Source organism: Pipra filicauda, unplaced genomic scaffold, assembly GCF_003945595.2.
Source record: "Pipra filicauda isolate LSUMZ 115617 unplaced genomic scaffold, ASM394559v2 scaffold511_size394598_pilon, whole genome shotgun sequence".
NCBI classification, from domain to species: Eukaryota; Metazoa; Chordata; class Aves; order Passeriformes; family Pipridae; genus Pipra; species Pipra filicauda.
In genome coordinates, this window is record NW_024104656.1 from 301426 (window position 1) to 321299 (window position 19874).

The window sequence follows — 19874 nt, forward strand, 5'->3', positions numbered from 1 at the left end:
ACCCTTGGCTCTCTGACACGCACCAGCTCCCCACTCCACACCTGACTCAGCCTTCTTTCTCTTTTATAGCACAGGAAATTCCACCCTTTCCATCCTCTCATTCTTGGCAGGATACTACAGATTTTGCTTATATTGCTTTGGGGTCTAGAGACAGGTTTGAGAAAAGGCTCCTATGTACAGCTGCAAAGAAAGCAAGAAAGGTCACACTTTGGGGAGGAAAGGCTTAATGGGTTTTTTTTAAAAGTGCTAGTTTACATGAGCATCAATTCACAATTTAAAGTTATTTGTATAGGGGTTTTGACAGTAGTCAGAATGTGAGAACTAGAAGGAATTTTTGCTTAAAAAGTGTAATTAGTATGATTTTCATGTGTATTGTGTATTTTTGCACATCCTTGATGGAAGGGGGTTGTTTTATCTGGAATTTTTTCGGATTTTCCAGTGTATTTCAACACCACACTTAGTTCCTGTGGAGGCTGACTTCAACAGAATTAGTTAGACCAGCATGGAGTTTTTGAAACTCTCTTGTACTTTTGTACTGCTCTTTACAGTAGTATTTACAATGCCTCACATTGAGTAAAAGCTGGGCATCAGATCTTCCCCTGATGCAAGTTATCAGCATCATTTTATTTGGACATGTTTACTTTGTGATTCTGTGTATCTTTCATTCTTTTTGATCTCTTTATGCATCTATAACCATGGGGCTGGGATTTATACAATGGGACTCCCTCTGTCGTTCTGTGAGATTTTTCACTCTGCAGGCACTCCATAGCTTTGAAGGACTTCAGATCTTGAGCAAAATGAGTTCAGTGATGTGTCCCGGGAGAGACTGTTGACTACTCTGTAGATGTAATTTTATGACAATGGATTGTATTCTGAGTTAATGTTTATGCACCATATGGTATGTTGTCAAGTTTCATTGTATTTATGAAGATCTCAATAAAATGAAATAAAAATAAAAATACATGTTCAGGCCAAGTGTGTTTTCAAGAAAAATAACAAATACCTCTAGATTTTTCCTTTTAATTTAGACTTACGCATAAAGAATAACAACAGGTAATAACAGTAGAACTGGCCTAGGCCAGAGATAAAAATAGGAAGTTCTGCAAGTAGTACAGAAACATTTAGGACTATAACCAGGCAGCCTGTTTAGAGGTACCTAACTTAGATACTGCAAGCATCAGGATTTCTAAAATCATAGAATCACAGAATGGGCAAGGTTGGAAGGGCCCACAGAGGGTTATCTGGTCCAACCTCCCTGCTCAGGCAGGATTACCCTAGAGCACATGGAACAGAATTGCATCCAGACAGTTCTTGAATATCTCCAGTGAGGAAAACTCCAAAACCTCTCTGGGCAATCTGTTCCAATGCACCGTCACCCGCACAGCAAAGAAGTTCTTCCTCACATTCCGGTGGAACTTCCTGTGCATCAGTTTCTGCCTATTGCCTCTTGTCCTGTTGCTTGGCACCACCGAGAAGAGCCTGGGCCCCATCTTTTGACATCCTCCCTTCAGATACTTATAGACATTGATGAGGTTCCCTCTCGGCCACGTCTTCTCGAGACTAAACAGGCCCAGCTCCCTCAGCCTTTCCTCTCAAGAGAGATGCTTCAGTCCCTTAATCATCTTCATAGCTCCAGGAGCTCCACATCTCTCTTGTACAGAGGAGCCCAGAACCGGACACAGCACTCCAGGCGAGGCCTAAAAACGAGACAAGTATTGCATCAGTTGCTGAAGAGGTTTGAGCTCCTGGATCAGTGGAGACTCCATCCCTAGCAGGTGGTGTTAGGCACCTATTGTGGTGGTCTGCCTGGTGCAGAATACAGCCCACAGCTTCCTACTGACTGGTGCTCTTGTAGGCTTATTGCAAAGGTGTCTTATAAAAAAGCAGTAGGCAAATGAGGTTCAGGAAACCTAAGAAGCAATCTGTGAAAACATAAAAGAATAATCCATTCCATGGGGGGTAAAAAACTGCACAATACTCACACCCCCACCTCTGATTTAAAATACCACAAAAAGTCAAGAAACAAAGTAAACTCAGAGAATTCTTTTCAGTAAATTTTATCTTTTTCTTACTGTGGTCTTTACCAAGTTGTTCAGTTTCTTTTGTCTAAATATTGGGAGGAAAATCTGTAATTAAACACAGAAATCATTTTCCATTATCATATTCCTAGTGCAGTGTATGTGCTGCTAAGAAACATTTACAAATTAGAAGCATTTACATTCAAATTATCACATGTATTTGTGTATTCATGTACTGAGAAAATGGAAGAGGGAGTTTAAAACCAGTTGCCTCTTTCCTCCCCACTTTCTCAGTGTAATATGTCCTCTCCAAATGAATTGCCTCTGCTCAAGCAATGTGCCTGCATGGGATCCACTAACGTATGTAGCATTCTACAAGAGTGCTGAGTCCACACAGCAAATTCCATTGGAAGGACCAGGCATAAAAGATATAAGCCTGTAATTAATTTTATGAATGCTAATAGTCCACTGACCTTCTGACAGACCGTTTGCTCAATGTGATGAATACACTAAGTATGTCTGTAAAGCTTTTCAAGGCTGAGCACTTTGACTATAAAATCCTTGGCATTTATGTAAATATGTATTGAGCACAATACGTTTTAATCCTAGTGGAACTCTCTGGGTGCCCATATGGTCATCCAAACTACTAATGTTTTTATCCTTTCTTTGGAACTGTTGTTCTCTTCAGAATTAAAAGATAAATGGGTCACTTTCAAGAAATACTAGAAGTTGGTTCTGGCAGTTATTTCATTTTCCTTTTCATCTTTGCCCAGAATTAGATATTCAATTAAGAATAGCTTAATTACAGAACAAATATGTGTCAGGGGGTGTCATTAAAATTGGAGCATGAAGAGTAGCTCAGACTTGGAATATGCCTACTTTAATTTGCAATATGGGCTAAAAGAGAAATTTGTATTTGCATTGTTGGAAAGTGCATTATTGTGACTTTTTTTGTGTAGAAGAGTTAGGTAGTTCCTTTGTATCATGTATAGACCACCAGCAGCACAGAGTTTAGTCAGATCTTCATGGGTCTTTATGGAGACAAAACCCACATTTGTAACTGCTGACTGACAAAAAAAGGGATTTTCAGTGATGTTTGCAGGGCAAGAACAGAGAAAGTAACCTAAACAACTGAGCTGATAATCAAATATTCATCACAAAAACAGGGGCAAGAAAGGCATTTACTTTGGGTCAGGGATCTAAACTGCCCAGATACACCTGATAGTTTTACAATGGAGTACTCCACTGTGAATAACAAAATCAAATATTTAAATTGTTATTGAAAAATAAAGCACTGTCTGCAGAAATCTCACAGATTTTGGACATGCAGCCTTCCTGGGCTCAGTAATTTTTGTGTGAGAGAAAGGAAAACAAGATTTCCCTCTCTTTACTGCCTTCAAATCCTTCATCAGTTCCATCTTTGCAGATTTCCTTAAGAATGAGTTTTGAAGGGCTCCAAGAAAAATCTTGCATTAAGAGAACATTGAAAGTTCAGTTCTGCCTCACTCAGTCATGGTAAGAAACACCTTCCTGTATGATGAGTCCAGATTCCCTGCAAGAAACTACTACTTCTCCCTCAGCCCGAGACAGACTCTGTCTCAAAGCCTGTGCCATCCATCTGTGGAAAAATCACTATGGTCCACCTAAGTCTAGAGATCCCATCAAGCTTGTACACTCAAGGCATATGGCTATTATCCTAACCAGGTGTTGCGTCTACAGTCTAAGTGACCCTGTACTCATCCATCACACTCAGCTGGTGAAGAAGCCACGTGCATGAGTCCTCTGAAACACTCAGTCACCCATGGCCTTAACTGTAGCTCAGCCATCGCTTGTGTTACCACAAACCCTAAATGTATATGAGGACCTTCTTATACTGCTAAGAAATATATTCCTTGACCAGTGAGCCTTGCAGATGCAGAGACCAATAGTACACACCTGTGATGGTGAAGCTGCGGGAAAAGAGACCCAGAGAGATCAGCAGTGCCTCAGTCCAGAAGTTAACAGAGACCTTTGTCATTCTTTTAACACCAGGGCAGGACCTGAGACAGAAAAAAATGTCATTTACCTTCAGCCTCAGAGAGAGAGGAACCATTCTGGGTTAAACATTGCTATTAATAGTAGTCATTTGCCTTTAAGCAAGCAGTAAATGCTATGAGTTTGAGCCTTCTTGTTCACAGTTTTGGAAAGACATGAAACACCAGAAACTCTGCTATTAACAAAAAAAAAAAAAAAAAAAAATCTGTTCCACTTCAACGTTAGGGATTTCTTCCATTCCTACAAAAATATATGACCATGTCACCTTGGGCTGGCATTAAATGGGGAAATTACTGGTACTCAGGAAAGGAACATACTTTTACAAGACTTTACCTTACTTAATGGCAAATTTCCTGACAGTTGCTGTGCCCCAGAATAATGTTGCTTTCTTAGGGATGTTACTCCTGGGGACCACTGAGTTGCACATTGTTTTCAAGAAAGGTTCCTCATGGAAGTGCACATTCAAATGATAAAAGCTGTTATCACAGAGAGCCTGAAGCATTTATGTCCCTATTCTTGACCTTTATTTCACTGTTTTTACTTACGTTGCTTTCTGCTGATTTAATGCACATGTGCATAAAAAGCATACTGATGATCAGAATTCTTTTGCTATTGCCTCATTACAGGTATACTGGTAACTCTATGAGTTCACTTGACAACGTCTTGATATTATCTTGCCTAAGCACTGATGATCCTTTACGGCTGAACTTAATTGCAAGAGACATCTGGCACCATTAGTTTTGAATTTGTGGTTTGAGAGTTCACCTACAAATACAAATCTTGTTGCCACAGGAATTGGTCCATTTTGTTGTATCACCGCTTTGTCACATAAACAAAAATGTAACTGATCTGTGCAGTAGATGAAATTAAAGCAAAGACTCCAGGCAGAACCTTAGCTGCTGGACCATAGGCTGCCCCCACTTTTCCTTCTTACTGGGTTCTCTTAAATTATGTCAGGGGGTGGTAGAAAGTCCTTCCACACATTTACTTGCCAGCAAAACATGTGTTGTAAAAAATGTCTCCCTGACTTTGCTGAAAATAACTTGCTATTTGCAACATGCCAAGAGGAAGCCGGTCATACTTATTATGTGCAGAGAGCTTCGGCCTTCTTCCTTCAGCATAAATGTGTATTTGGCTGTTTGGAGTAAAGGAATCACAGTACAGAGAGAGGCAAGCACTGCACACACAGCTCTTGTACTCCTTTGACTGTGGGCATCCAGCAAGCTGGGCCTCATCCCTGCCTCTCACAAACAGCTGCCAACTTCTTCATGAAGTGACAGACACACAGAGATTGCTGTGGTCCTTTTGGGCTTGTACTGCTTGGATAAATCCCCATTCTCTGCCTTTGCAGACAACAAGCCCTAGCACGTTATGTAGCCAATGTCTGAACAGACATCAGTTTTGTACATTGCTCTGCACATTGCTCTGCTTAGAAGAGATTTACCATGTTCTGTACTTATAGTTTGTCCTTTCTTTGTTGTGCCTATTCCGGATTAGATTGTAAACTTTTCAAGGTAAAGGACCTATTATTTTGCTACACTTTACAACTGTATAGGCTAGCAGCACTGTGTAGTTGTACTTCTTCTGGGCTTTATACTTTGAAACATTATTTTGTGTAGAAATTAGCCTTAGATAGTTATTGTGTCTCTACTCCCACTGTGGGCATCTCTTCCAGATTTAAACTGGTGTTTTCAGATTTCAGCCAAGTTTTGGATTAATTTCTGAATTTGTTTCTGTAGATTTCTAAGTGTGCCCAGTTCTCCAGTTGTAGCAGCTTGGATGCTGGGGAATTTTTAAACACTTTCTTCTTCTCTGTTAAAAACTTTGTATTGTCTTAGTCTTCACTTCAAAATATTATCATGCAACTGTCTAAAATACTTTTTATGATTTTGAAATCTTTCAAGGATTTCAGCTGGAAATATTTGACAGACATCTGCTACATTTTATTTCCACAGGATAAATCAATTAATTAAGCCTAAAGATCTAAGAATAGAACAGCAGTAAAATGAGGTGTGAACTATTTGCTTAAGCCTCAGAGCTCCATAGCCTTTCCTAATGAGTCTGTTTGTCATGAAATGAGAAAGAAGAGTTCTTTAGAAGACTAGCAAAAATACTGGGCCAACAGAGGATGTATGGAGTGTTTTAACAGAGTAACTTGAGTGCAGCAGCAAGTCATTAAACTTAGCAAAATGGTGAAGGAAAGGTTTGCTACAATCCATAGCCTGGAGTGATGTCACCAACTAAACTCACTTCATGACAACAGAAGTTGTCCTAGACTGATGAGAAAGTGTCCTCTGACAGAGGTCAGCATTCCTCTGCCTAAACAGGCTTGTCAAGGAAAAAATATGTTAGCTCGACTTGCTTGGACAAATTATACAATAGCATGTGGCCATCAGCACTGTGAAACATTTTGTGGGTTATAAAATGTTTAACTGACCATTCAAATTCTAGAAATATTGCATTCGTGGCAGCAATCAGCTCCTCAGAGAGGAGGCAGCAGAGTGTGAAACCTGAATTCCAGCAACAGAGAGGCTGAAAGAATAATTAAAACTAGAAATAACTTGGAGCTGCTAGAAATTATATTCAAGGTTTGCCATACAGCAATAATATCTATACTTATGTAGACTTGTGTGCATGGACGTGTATGTAATGACAATGTCAGAGTTTCCAAACAGAAAGACAGTTGCCAAATCTTGTTCACTAGCTATCATAATTTGCCAGAGTGAACCGGTTTTAAATATTCTCTAAGGACTTCTGGTCATAAATATTTCCAAAAAGCATGCACTTAGCTCATGACAATCAACATCACAAAACAACACTACATCTAAATTAGCAAAGTAGAGAACTCTTACTTATTGACTAACCCCTAATGTTTCTTCTGTCTAGTGCTCCAGGCCTGCAGCTTATATGGTAATAGTATTTCTGGTTTCAGGAAGTGTGCATCCTGATATTGCATTTTTATATAGAAGAATAAATACTCTATAGCATATTTTCTTATTGAGGAAACTCTTTTGACTTGAGGAAAAAAGTATCCTCCTATGAATTTCCTTTAACTTTACAGGACACTGCCTTTCTGAGAACCAGTATCTCTCCTGGACATTTCAAAGGACTACACAGAGAACTTACTTTTTTCTCAAGGGACCTAAGATACTGCGTTTGGACTTTTAAGTCAGTTCTAGTATACAGATGTGGACTTCAGGTAGAATGAACAATGCAAAGAACTTGTTTGGACTTGGCATCTCCTTGTATTTTTGGGGACTAATGGACCTTACTACAACTGTGCTGTCAGGAAGTGCCAGGCCCCTCACTGAAGGGCAAGAAGACAACCTGTCAGACAAGCTGCATCAGCGTATGAAGAGGAGCTGGGTGTGGAACCAGTTCTTTGTTCTGGAGGAGTACACGGGAACTGACCCTCTCTACGTCGGGAAGGTAAGACCCGCACCGGGAGGATATCTGGCAGAGTATATGCATCTGTGTGTCTGTGGACTGTGGTGAGACACAGGATGTTTCCCTAAATGCCTCTACCTTCTTTCAGGCTGTGAATTTATCCACATTAATTTCACTTCTGCTCCCAAGAGCTTTTGCCTCATGTCACCTTCATTTGGGAAGAATTTCTGTTTCAAGGGGCTGTCAATATATTTGCCTGTTTCAAAGAGATCTGCTGCATCAATCATCATCTGTAATTTGAGGTAGTGTTAGAAAATCTGCAGCGATCTTTCCAGGGACTCTACAATGTCAAGGCAAAGCAAGGTTATATTGATATATATGGATTAGGAAAGAAAGGAAGAGTTTGTGATCATGCTTCTATCCATGATCAAGTCAGCTGGAAGCTGAAATTCACAATCAAATTAAATAGCCAGTTTCTCTTGAAAACTGACATTTCAATTTTTGCTTTCTGCAAATCTCTAGGGTCAGAGTATCTTCTGGCTTACCACATCTTGACTTCAGATTAATTCTGTGGACTACAGAGAAGTTGCTACAGATCTGGAAGAGTAGAGGGACAGCTCATTAAATCCAATCATGAAGGGTCCTATTTTTTGGTCCCTTATACCCCAAGAACCTACACATCAGTACAAATAAATGTAAAATGTACTCCTGAGCTCATCCTATTTAGTTGGTAATATTTTGCATTTACTTTTCTGCAGCTCCTTGGTTAACAAGCTGATGGAAGTCAGATCAGTGATATCTGTCATCATAATTTGCCTCACTATAACCATTCTTTTTCTTTATTTTCTGACTGTTTTTAAAGACCTTGAATTGTTTAAAGTATTGACTCTTATTCAAAGGTTTATGGTCAGCGTTAGGTTTGCTTCTATTCTACACCAAGGTGACAAATTTGACACTGGGGATGGGGAGAGTTAGTGTGCTTAAGTGTTTGAACAATACGATTAAGTTTTTACACATCTAGAATATCAGATGCTGCTATGATGAGTGGATACTAAATATAGGTATATATGAAAAATAAAACCTAAGAAAGGATGTCAGAAAAAATCCTTCAGATTTCATCGCTTATTTTTTACATGATATAAGCTCCTTTTTTTCCCAAGCTATCCATGCTCAAGGGGGGAAAAAATTACGTATCCAGAGGCCCAGTTTGGTCTCTTATTTATCATTCTTCAATCCCATAGAGCTAAGCTGTGCTCTAAAGTCATACCAGTATAAATCAAAATGAATCCATGGGCTTCAAAAGACCTCCTCCTGATTTGTGCCTGCGTGATTGACAGTGAGATGTGCTCTCCTTCCTCCCACAGCAATGGCATTACTAGTGATTGCCACCAAATGAGACCTCATTAGTCTTCATTCATCTGTGCACCTAGCTTTTCAGCTCTTGATATCTCTATTGATTAAAGAAATTAATATTTGTTTTCATGCAATTTCCAGCTTTGGAACAAGGGCCAGGCTTATTATTTCACGTACTCAGTTAATCTAAAATGACTTCAGGCTTCCACTGTGAGCCAAATTTTAGCTAAAACAAATACTGGGAGAAACCGACTCATCTTTGTTTTACACTCGATGGTGTCATTAGGAGCACAAACACTTGGCGCAGTCGGCAACACTCGAGCTCGCCGCCACTCAGCTCTGCCGAAGGGAGGGAGGCAGAGACAGCTCTTCATGGTCTGCGCCCGCCACACAAAAGCCCAAGCTGTCGTCAGCGAGCTCTCTGCAGGGCTGCCTTCGCCACGGCTGTGTTAGTACAGGGGTGTGCAAGGGCCAATTAGCTCCCACGGTTAACAGGGCCAATTAGTCCCACGCACTGCTGAGCTGACATGGCTGGATCGCTCTGAAGGCCCCCTAACTAACTCAGCGCTGCTCCGTGCGGTCCCGGCTCCGGGGAACTCTGCTGCCAAAAGGGGCCTCAGGGGGTCACACGTTTCATCTTCTCCCATCCCCGAACTAGGCGCACAGCAGCCAGCCGAGCAGTGGGATGAATGCCGGGGGGACTGCTGTGAGGCAAAGGCTTCCCCTCGCCTCATACAGCCGGAGGCGCAGGCACTCAGAAGCAGCAGCAGCCTCCCACCAAAAAAAAAAAAAAAATAATAAAAAAAAAAATAGTCGCCTGCCTGCGTTCGTGCTGCCTGTGTCTTAGGGATTCTTAGAAAGGAGTCAGCAGGGAATAGACTGTGGGCTGAATTAATTGTTCTGGCAGGCCAGAAATTTTTCAGCCCGAATCACCCCGGGCTGACTCAAAAATAGCTCCGTAAAAGCTTGCGTGGAGTGGGTCAGAGGTACACAGGGCTCCCAGACTGCTGCTGGCTCCTGGCACCAGCCCTCCAAAACAGCCCTGAGTCCCACACCAGGCCAGGCAGGGTCTCTTCTAACTGATACCACCCATGACACCCTGAAACATCCTGATAGCCAGGCCTTGCTTTTATCCATATGCTCTCTCCAAACCCTTGACAGAAGGAGAAAGAATGCACAGCATAGATCCAGTTGTACAGCTTTTCTGGCTGGCTATGCATGACTGGAGCAACCAAAAAAGCACCTTGACTTGAACCATAAGTCCAGGCTTGCCAAATATGAATTCCAAGGCTGCTATGACTCTATAAACTTTCCTATGCAACTGTAAGGCAAGGTGCAAAATATCTTCTAGACAGAGAAATGAAAAGAAACTTCCTGAGGTGAAGTTAGTACATTCTTTGCTTTCCTCCAGTGTTCATGATAGTGATTTAAAGCACTTCAGCTTCAGAGGGTTCCTGGTCCTGTCACAGATAAATGCAAGGCTTCAGTTTTCCTACAGGTAGCCATTATTGGCTAATAGGATGAACTAGGGAAACCAAAGCCCCTTCATTTGCGACAGCAGGTATTTTCCACATTCGTCCATCAGTCTAAACTGTGTCAGTAATTGAACTGGGGACAGACTTCACCATTTTGCCATTTTAGAGGCTCCCCAACCCTGTTTCAAAGGAAAGAAGTATTTGAAACACTGTGGCTGAATGAGCAAGTAAAATGCATCCTTTCCACAGACTATCAATGCAGATCAACCAAACTCACTCACACATTCTCTCAAAAATCCCCTGCAGGTCCAACCTCCCTGGAGGCAGAGAAGGGAGAGCAAATCACAGACCAATTAGCAGAGCTGTGCAAGATCTCCCATGAGCTGCTCACTGCAGCACCAATCTCTTCCACATGCCCTTTGCCAGGAAATATGTCATTCTGATGCTGATGTAGCCTCCTTAATTTTTTGTACTATTCTCATCAAAAGAAGCAACCCAGCTTGACAGTTAAAAATTTCTCAGGAGTTATTGGCTTTATTCCTCCAATACTCATTCCTTAACATGGAGGAAAAAGGAAAAATGAATTCCTCCTACTCTGTGTCAGCCACATGGCAGCACAAATTATTGCACCACCCATAAAACAGAGCTGACTTAAAACTAGATTACCTTTCCAACACAGTGACTTCTACATACACTCCAAACTACAGCATCCTGATATTAGGTTTGGTGTGAGCTTCAGTCCCTTCAGACACCAAATTCTTTCAGATTTATTGCAGTCTGGTAGTATTATGTTTTATGCTCATTTTTTGATTGTCTAAATAGAGCAGGTTATACAAGAAGCTGCAAAAGTGCTGCTAGCATTCCTTACTGACTAGCATTGGTTGAGGCCCAATGTTTTTAACAAATCACAGTAAGACAGAGATCCTCTTGTCCTCCCAAATTCTTAATAGTGTGCCATGTTCATTCCTTGTTTGGCCCCTTCACAACTGCATTCATTCCAAATACGGCTTTGGACAGAAAGTGTAATTTAACCCATAAATTTGATTCAGTAGCTTCTTCTAAGTCTTTTGAACATTCCTGAACACCTACTGCTACTTTAAAAAATGCTTCCTTCTTACTCTTTTTCTTCTTCTTTTTCTTCTTCTTCTTCTCTTCTTCTTTTTCTTTTCCTGTTCATTTTCCCTTCTCCTTTTTCCTTTTTCTTTTTCATTTTGTCCTTTTTAAATTTCTTTTTCATTTTTCTTTTCTGTTTCATTTTTCTTTGCCTTTGCCTTTTCTTTGACTTTGAATTTGAATTTGACTTCTTTCCTTTTCCTTTTTTCTTTTTCCTTATTTAATGAGGACTTGTTGATGTTCCAAAACACATTTTCTTCCATCAAGCCCAGCTCTAATTCCCCAGTCGGGTCTAACATCTGTATCCATCTCAGCATCTGCATTCTTTCACTGGTGCACTGGTGCACTAAAACAAATGCCCAAAATGTAGCTTAGTGATTCTGAATCAATTTGAAAAGTTATAGTAATGTCCTCCTTCTGGAAGCATCCTGTTTACTACCTCCTACAGTAATAATGTCTGAGTTATGGGTGTTTAGGGTAAATAATGACAACCACTGTCTTTTTTTAAATTAATCACAAGATGGTGTTTCCTGAAGATATGCCAGTTTGCAGCCCTGAAGCCTGCATGTGAATTAATACACGTGGCATTCATCTAAATTTAACAATTCACCACTGCCAAATTTTTCTGGGCTTGTTCTTCCACCATTTAGCTAATGCATCACCTGAGAGCTGCCAGCATTCCTCCAAAGGATTGATGGCTCTCAGATGCAGTAGCCACTGCAGGGACCACTGCCTTAGCAGAGAATTGAAATATCAGTGACCTGACAGGGCCATCGTCACAACCAGCACCTTCCACGCTCGCAGCCACATCGTGGTGCTGCTGCCCTTAATGCTCGCTGTCCCAGCAGTCAGTAAGGGTCGATGGGCCACCTACATACAGACCTGTCTGCAGGGTGGGACAGGCTATAGAAAACCATGAGATCCCATCTCAGCTGAAATCAGTCTCCTAAAATCAGTAGTGGGTCCAAGTTGTGTAGGTCATGTGACCTACCTGAGAGGCAAGTAAGGAAGGCAACCATTAGACAATGAGCATTTTCTGACCAGACCCTTCACTGGGGGAAAAGGCCTTGCATCTCTCCAGTCAGTAGGACCATGTGCCCTAAAGCAGCTGAGGAGCTGCTCCTCTGGCATTAGAAATGCCAGATAAGCCATTATGTCCACATCCCTATTAAACTTTTTCCTGCGTGATAAGTTACTGTAACTTTTTTGTGTGTGTTTTAAACAGCTCAGAGATGTGATATCTTCTTTCTTTCTTGAGAGAATAGCCTGTAATCAAATGTACAAAGGTTGACTTCTGTTTTTCAACACAAATTATTCATTTCTGTTTGGATTCTTTCTTCAAATCCTACCAATCCTTTGTTCATATATTCAGTATATTATTCTAGAATTTTTCTCTCCAGTACAAATATTTACCTATGTTTGGTCCCATCCTTCAAAATTACTTCCATATGTCCTTTGAGCTCACTAAAGCATTAAACACATACTTAATTCTGAGCATATTTCTGAGATAATTTACTCATATCTGCATTTAAAAATGTGCTTAACTGAATCCAGCCCACTTTGACCACTTTTTTTTTATTATTTATCCTTTATTCATCTCCCAAAGTGATAATCACACTGGAAAACAGTATTCATATCTGAACCATTTTGATTATTACACCTCAAGTCTGTTGCCTTCCTGTCTTTTGGGACTGAACCAATAGCATCTCCTGCCATTGGTCTTTATGCTTGGTTCCTCAAAAGCGTGGAAGTATGAGCATACCATTGCAGATTTTCATGGTGTGAGTGAAATCAAGTGATTTGTTTGTCTTTTGATAGTCATTCCAGTATTTCATGGGAAACAGGTGCTTAACAGAACATAGTCCCCAGAATGATTTGTTTCCCTGTTTTAGATTATTATTAGCACTGCATTTACTTTTGCTTTGTTCTGTTGCACTCATTGCTATCTGTGGCTGCTCAGAACTAATTAACAGCCATGCAATAAATCTGTTTGATAATTTTCTAGAAAATCTGGGATATGTCTCATTTCTGTAGCCTGCAATGGACACAATCAAATGTTTCTTGCTGCTTACCTTACCTACTGTTTCACAGTGATTCTTTCCTGAAGATTTAAGGATCCAGACTAATTTTACTGCTAAAATTTACATGAAAATAAAATCAAAATATTTCTGAATCATAACAATTACTGAGTAGCTCTCTCATCTTGCTTTCCACTTGATCCCAAACAGATTTGCCTTATTTGCCCCTATATTATGCTACCCTATAATATCTGACTCCTCTTAAGCCATGTGAGCAAGCCCAGTCTGTGGCTTTGCTGACCTCGCTTTATCCCAAGCCTACTCAGTGACCATTGCAACCAGGCAAAAGACAATTATTGTGTTGAATGAGATTCCAAACAGACACAGAGACTATTCCTGTTTGGGTGCCTCTGACTTTTCTTCTGGCACAGGTGTGGGTGCAGAAATAGGAAGACAGGAGAGGGGTTTTAATTGCGACTCTGTGATACAAACTTTACTGAGTATTTGCCTCTTTCAGCAAAGCATGTTCATTAAAACCAGCTTGTGAGTCCCAACAGTGAGACCAACATGCTCAGGATGATCATGTGCTTAGTGTTTCTCAGCAGCTGCTTACCCAGCTCATGGTCTAATTGAATCCTGTTCCTTTCTGCAGCTCCACTCTGACATGGACAGGGGAGATGGTTCGATCAAATACATCCTCTCAGGAGAGGGAGCTGGCATTGTGTTTACAATTGATGATACAACAGGGGATATTCATGCCATTCAGCGACTGGACCGGGAAGAAAGGTCACAGTACACCCTCAGAGCACAGGCTCTGGACAGGCGAACAGGAAGGCCAATGGAACCGGAGTCAGAGTTTATCATCAAAATACAAGACATCAATGACAATGAACCCAAGTTCCTGGATGGACCTTATGTAGCCTCTGTTCCAGAAATGTCACCTGTGGGTAAGGCAGACTTTGTGGAGTCTCTTTCCCTTATAAGCAAATTGGAGATGGTCACCAAAACACAAATTCCCTGACTCCTAGAACTCAGCTTTTGTTTGTGCAGGAGCTGTAGGACAGAAGAACTTACCCTGGGTTGCCTGGCTGCTGTAGAAGAGGGAGAGCAGGCTTTACAACATCACCAGCTGGGGCCCTCCCAAAGAAAACATGCCAAAGGAAGCCCAAGAGCTGAAAAAAGATCAAACGTGCTATGCTCAGATAACTCACAGTAAAATAATACCCCTTCTCCCCTGCCATCAGATGGCAGCAATAGAAATGACCAGTAGACAGCCATTACCGTCCAGAAAATAACATCATTTTAGCAAGCTGTTCTAGTTCATACTGAGAGCTCAAATACTGTCCAGGAGCCCTTGAAAACATGGGGATATGAAAACAATCCTTACCTCCTTCTAATCCATGTAAGCCTGCACTAAACAAAGTTCACTGAATCCTGAGATTCTAGTACTATTTGCCCTCCACTTTTAGAGAATGAGGTCATGTTGAAGACAGTCCTGTTATTACAAGGCAAACAGCAGCCTTCCTACCTACACAAATTAGGAGAAACCATTTCCATATAAGAAATCAAATAATCACACAAAACACTGTTTTTCTGGGTTTTTTCTTTTTCTTGAGTTGCTTTTTGGCTTTTGGTTATTGCTTTTTGGCTCTGTGACATCACTGCAGAGATAATAACATATAAATCTCATGTCCTGAAGTTACAGATATGCTTCAACTTCTCATTCTTCAATATTATGTTGACATAAAGGTAGAGAGAAGCATCAAATACAATAGCTACACTCAGAAATAATGTTTCTTAATGGTAATGGCTAGCTTGTATTCAGGTTTATTTTCTAGTCCTTATCTAGTAATACTTGATTTGTTTCTAACACAAAACATTATGTAGAAGGCTAGATACATTCATGAAGGCATTGTCTGACATTTTAAGGAGTCAAAACTCACATATATTTCAGTCGTGCTTCACCTTCTCCTTGTTCTTGATAAATTACATCACCTGCAAGCCATTACTAGCTTCAGAGGAAGCAGACCTTGAAAACCAATTGAAGAAAGAAAAATACATGCCTCTGTGTGGGTTCCAAAAAGCACTTCAGCAGTGTATAATCTCTGGGTCATGCAATGTAAACCGCAATCCCACAGCAAGATTATCTGAGAGATACCTCCCTTCATGCTCACTGTTTGCATACAGTTTCCATCTCTTAGTCAATATACAGCATCTAGGGGCCTGCGACAACAGTTCGTGATTTATGTCAGCATGGATATGAAACTTATTTGAGCTGCCTTTAAATAACATTTAAAATCAAGAAAAGGGGAAAAGAAGCAAGCAGTATATAACTACCATCTCTCTGCAAACCATAACAAAGTACTGTTAGATCAGCAATTCTGTAACTGTGGTCCATAGAGTACTTGCTCTTTTATATCTTCTTATAGACACATGATGAATTAATGCCAATTAATTTCTTTAGTGCTAATGAGGTACAAGTATGAGCAATAAGTACAAGGACTATGAGCATCAAATGAAGAAATTCAGTGTGGGATAGCTCCTGTTAGACATTTCAATTTACTTTGACCTGTGTACTTTTCACGCCAGCTCTTTTTCACACAAGGTCTTATCTTGATGGTTTTTTTGTCAGGCACCTCTGTTATCCAGGTGACAGCGACAGATGCTGATGACCCAACCTATGGGAACAGCGCAAGAGTAGTATACAGTATTCTCCAAGGACAGCCATATTTCTCTGTGGACTCTCGGACAGGTATGTTATTCCATCAGGGGATGAGTCAGTGTGAAAACCAAAAGAAAAAGTTGCAAGCAGAAAGCAAGGGCAGTGCATCATGACTGTGGACAGAGAAATAAATTTCTATGGCTTAGAGCCAAGATAGAGCAGCACTGTGTGAGGGCTAAAGTAAGGCTATGGTAGTGAGTTCCTGAAGAAGAACGTGCTTTTTGCAGTGATATATTCCTCTGAATGACCATATTCTGCAGCTGGGGATCTGAGTGGGTTTGGTACTGTAAATACTCTTGCTACCTTCTATCATTGCAAAATGTCTTCAACAGATCTAGTTGATAACAAGGCTTAGTGGAAAAAAAATCTATGAGCCAACCAGGACTGGAAAGTGCAAGCTAAAGGATGATGTTCTTAAGAGTAGTTTTACCTAAGGGTGTTCTTGTTAATAACCTTAAATTTATCTGTAGGACAATCTCTTTGTTTTGCTTGCTTTCTCTCTCTCTTTTCCGTATATGTCCAAGGTTTATATTCAAAAGAGGAATCTGACAGATTTTGACAGTTTCTAAAGGGCATCTGTAGTGCTAAGGTCAGAAACTCAGGAGATGATAGTTGCTGCTGAGCCCTAGGGAACAACATAGAAAAACACTGCATAATCTACTTCTGAAAGTTAGCAGTTTACAGAGTAGATGCTCTAGCCAAAGACAAACTTGTATGCGATATGTTATTTCCTCCGCTTTATTTATATTTACAATATAAATATACCAGTAATGTTGCTTTTGTAAGCAGGTTATCAACCACAGAGTGCAACTTAGACAGAAGATAGGCCCTTAAGTCCAAAATAATGTACATTATTGGTATTTAAGCCAGAAAATGTCTCTTTCTCCACTTACTAGTTTCCAATCACTTAGACCTGCATCTCTGGACAGGATCAGAGGTGGCTGAGCCTTTAGCTGCCTCAGTGGGCAACAGGAATCCCATTTAGGCTAATCACTGTTATGAGCCAGAAATCATTTCCCCATCACAAGCACAGGGCTCTAATCGGCCTGGCCTGTGCAAAATCACCTGAGGAATTTAGTAACCCACAAAATACAATTGCAGCTCTGACATTCTTCTAAAACAGAGCTAGAGTATAAACCATCAACAGCTTCTTTACATTGATAGATAGTAATTAAAACACCCAGTAGTGGACAATTCATTTCAGTATACTCCCCTTCTAGAAGCATTTGGGGTCCTTACCCCAAATGTTTACCTCCTAACACAACTTCTTGGTTCCAGAAGTATGCTCCTGTTTGTATTCTGGCCTCACAGGTGCTGAACAAATGTCTGTGTGAAAGCACAGCTTCAAAGGAAAGCTGAGAGCCTCCTCCTACCTTTTTCCAGAATACTTTTACAGCCTGACCACAAACATATTCCCTTAGAAGATAAAGTAGATTTAAATCCCTTCGGGCAGATAGGCAAAGGCCCCTGAGTCTCCCACTTCCCAAGAAATCATCTGGCTGTTATAGAAAAGAAAGGACAACACTTCTGCTCTTTACTACTTGTTTTAGGAGCACAAACCTCACTCAGTTTAGTGAAAGAAATGGTGCCAGCACATTTATTTTGGAAGATCCAAGGGTCTGAAACTTTCCTATAGCCTTTCCCAAAGCCCTAAGGAATGTTTTAATGTTCACCATCATTCTTAGCATTTCTTTGCTGACTGGTTGTGTGCAGCAGCATCAGATGTTCCCTGCTCTGCAGTGCTGCTCCTCTGGGTCCCTGATCTGGCTTGAGTCCTGGTGTCCTGCGCTGGCCCTTCTCTTGGGACCAAAGGCCCCAAAGACAGGCATGGCAGAGCCTGAGTTTGAGGCCCTGATGCCTTTTTTTAGGTCAAGCCTGTTCTGTATTAATGACAAGGCAAGAGTGGAAATTCCCTGCAAAGTGTTCATATATGGAGAAAATACTTCCCAAAATGCTAAGCATTTTCATATCCTATTTATATCCATGGGATTTGAGGAGCTACAGCACTTCACAGGAATCAATGAGCTTTGCAGGATGGGACTCTGAAGGACTCCATGCAGCAAGATTAAAATAGCGCACTGCAAGTTGTTCAGTACTGGTCACTATTTCTTCCCTTCTGCACACAGTGATAATTGCCAACGCAATATCTTTTTACTGCTTTTTTATTAAACCCATACATTGTCTTTCTGCTAAAAATAAAGACTAAATGCAGATCACTCAAGTTAATAGTGTCCTGATGTGCAAGTTCTGCGTGTTGAGCTGTGTGACTGGCATGGTGCCTGTGGTTGCCACATATTTTCCCCCACCCGGGAGGGCATCCCAAATGTAGCAAGCAAGGGCCTTTGGTGCCCTGGGGAGTGTCCCCTGGCTGCTCATCCCCGGGCTGCACCAGCGGCCACTGCATCTCCCCTGCTTGGGGACTGTGGGGCAGTCACGCCGGAGGTGCTGGAGGCGTGAGGAATGGGTGGAGCTGGGAGGACCGGAGGGCGGACAGCGCTGAGACGAGCAGCTATAGGGGGAGCGGCAGGAGCGCCCGGGAGCGCGGCAGTCCCGCGGCACTGGCAGCGCTGCCCGGGCCGGCTCCTCGCAGCCTTCATAAGAGAAGTGTTGCTGCCACCTCATGTCCTCTTGCAGTAGTGTTACCCCGAAGGAAAGGGACGCTCTGCGGTGTGGCAGGAGCAGGGTGACCCCCTCGGAGCGGGCACAGCCGGCCCGAGACAGCGCCGTCTCCCCACGTTCTGCTCTCAACCTGGGTCTAGCCCCAACCTGGGTCCCGACAGACACAAGCAAAGCCCGCGGGCTCATGTCAGGTGGCCTCCAGGACCGCGTGTCCAGGGACACTCTGGAAAACTCGTCTTGATGTGTCTTTGAACTGAGCGTATCACTTCCTGCTTTTATGGGGAGATAGTGAGCCCGAGCAGGGCCTTAATTTGACATAGCACAGTATTACCGAAAAGCTTTTCCTGGGAAGGCAACATTTAAATTTTGAACAGACAGCCTGCCCCAGAACTGATGCGTTTTAACTGGGCTTCTTTAAAATTCACACCTTCTGTTAACCTAGATTCCACTTGGGTGAGTTTTACTCTGCCAGAAAAGCTGGAACTGAATGCAGAGCCTGGTCTCATTCTTGACACAGGGACTGCGATGCAGGAGCAAGAGCCCTCCACATTCTTTGTGTACTCTTTAACTGCCGTTTTCTTTTGTTTCCCAAACCCCTTTCTACCTCAAATCTCAGGCTTAATTAGAACAGCTCTAATGAACATGGACCGAGAAGCAAAAGAATATTATGAAGTGATTATCCAGGCCAAGGATATGGGTGGACAGCTGGGAGGATTAGCTGGAACAACCACAGTCAACATCACCCTCTCTGATGTCAATGATAATCCACCCAGATTTCCACAGAGTGAGTATCCACTGTGCCAGAACGGGCAAAAACCGGTAGATGACTTTTATGTCTGCTGTTTGCTCTCATGACAGCCATTTTCAAACTCAGGATAGTGACAATTAGAGATGGGTGGAATTTCAGATCAATACAAAACTCTCCTTCAGAAAAAATGTCAAGGTGAATCATTCACCACCTTGTCTTTCAGAAAAGGTTTCTGACCTCCAAGATTATCAAAAACAACACTTTTTTTTAAAGGGTGGGGAATTGGTTTACAGAAAAAGGCAGGAAGGAGGACTTTTGTGTTCAGACTGATAATGGCCATTGCCTTTGGCTACTAATTGCTGCCCTGATTGTCTTGTCATCCTATCT

General features: G+C 41.6%; 1 protein-coding gene and 1 long non-coding RNA gene across 2 annotated transcripts in view; one reads left to right on the forward strand and one right to left on the reverse strand.

Moving 5' to 3' along the window:
- Positions 1–19874, forward strand: part of CDH20 (cadherin 20) — a 122845-nt gene that overhangs the window by 77159 nt on the left and 25812 nt on the right. The window contains exons 2-5 of the mRNA XM_027736796.2: positions 7114–7481; positions 14051–14345; positions 16031–16150; positions 19356–19523. Of these exons, the coding sequence (XP_027592597.1) occupies positions 7239–7481; positions 14051–14345; positions 16031–16150; positions 19356–19523 (826 nt within the window). The 5' untranslated portion in view covers positions 7114–7238. The remainder of the gene's footprint in view (positions 1–7113; positions 7482–14050; positions 14346–16030; positions 16151–19355; positions 19524–19874) is intronic.
- LOC120324388 lies at positions 1416–14688 on the reverse strand. Its single transcript, XR_005565678.1, has 3 exons — positions 14473–14688; positions 3954–4057; positions 1416–1697 (listed from the first exon to the last, which is right to left on the reverse strand). It is a non-coding gene; the product is annotated as an uncharacterized LOC120324388 (long non-coding RNA).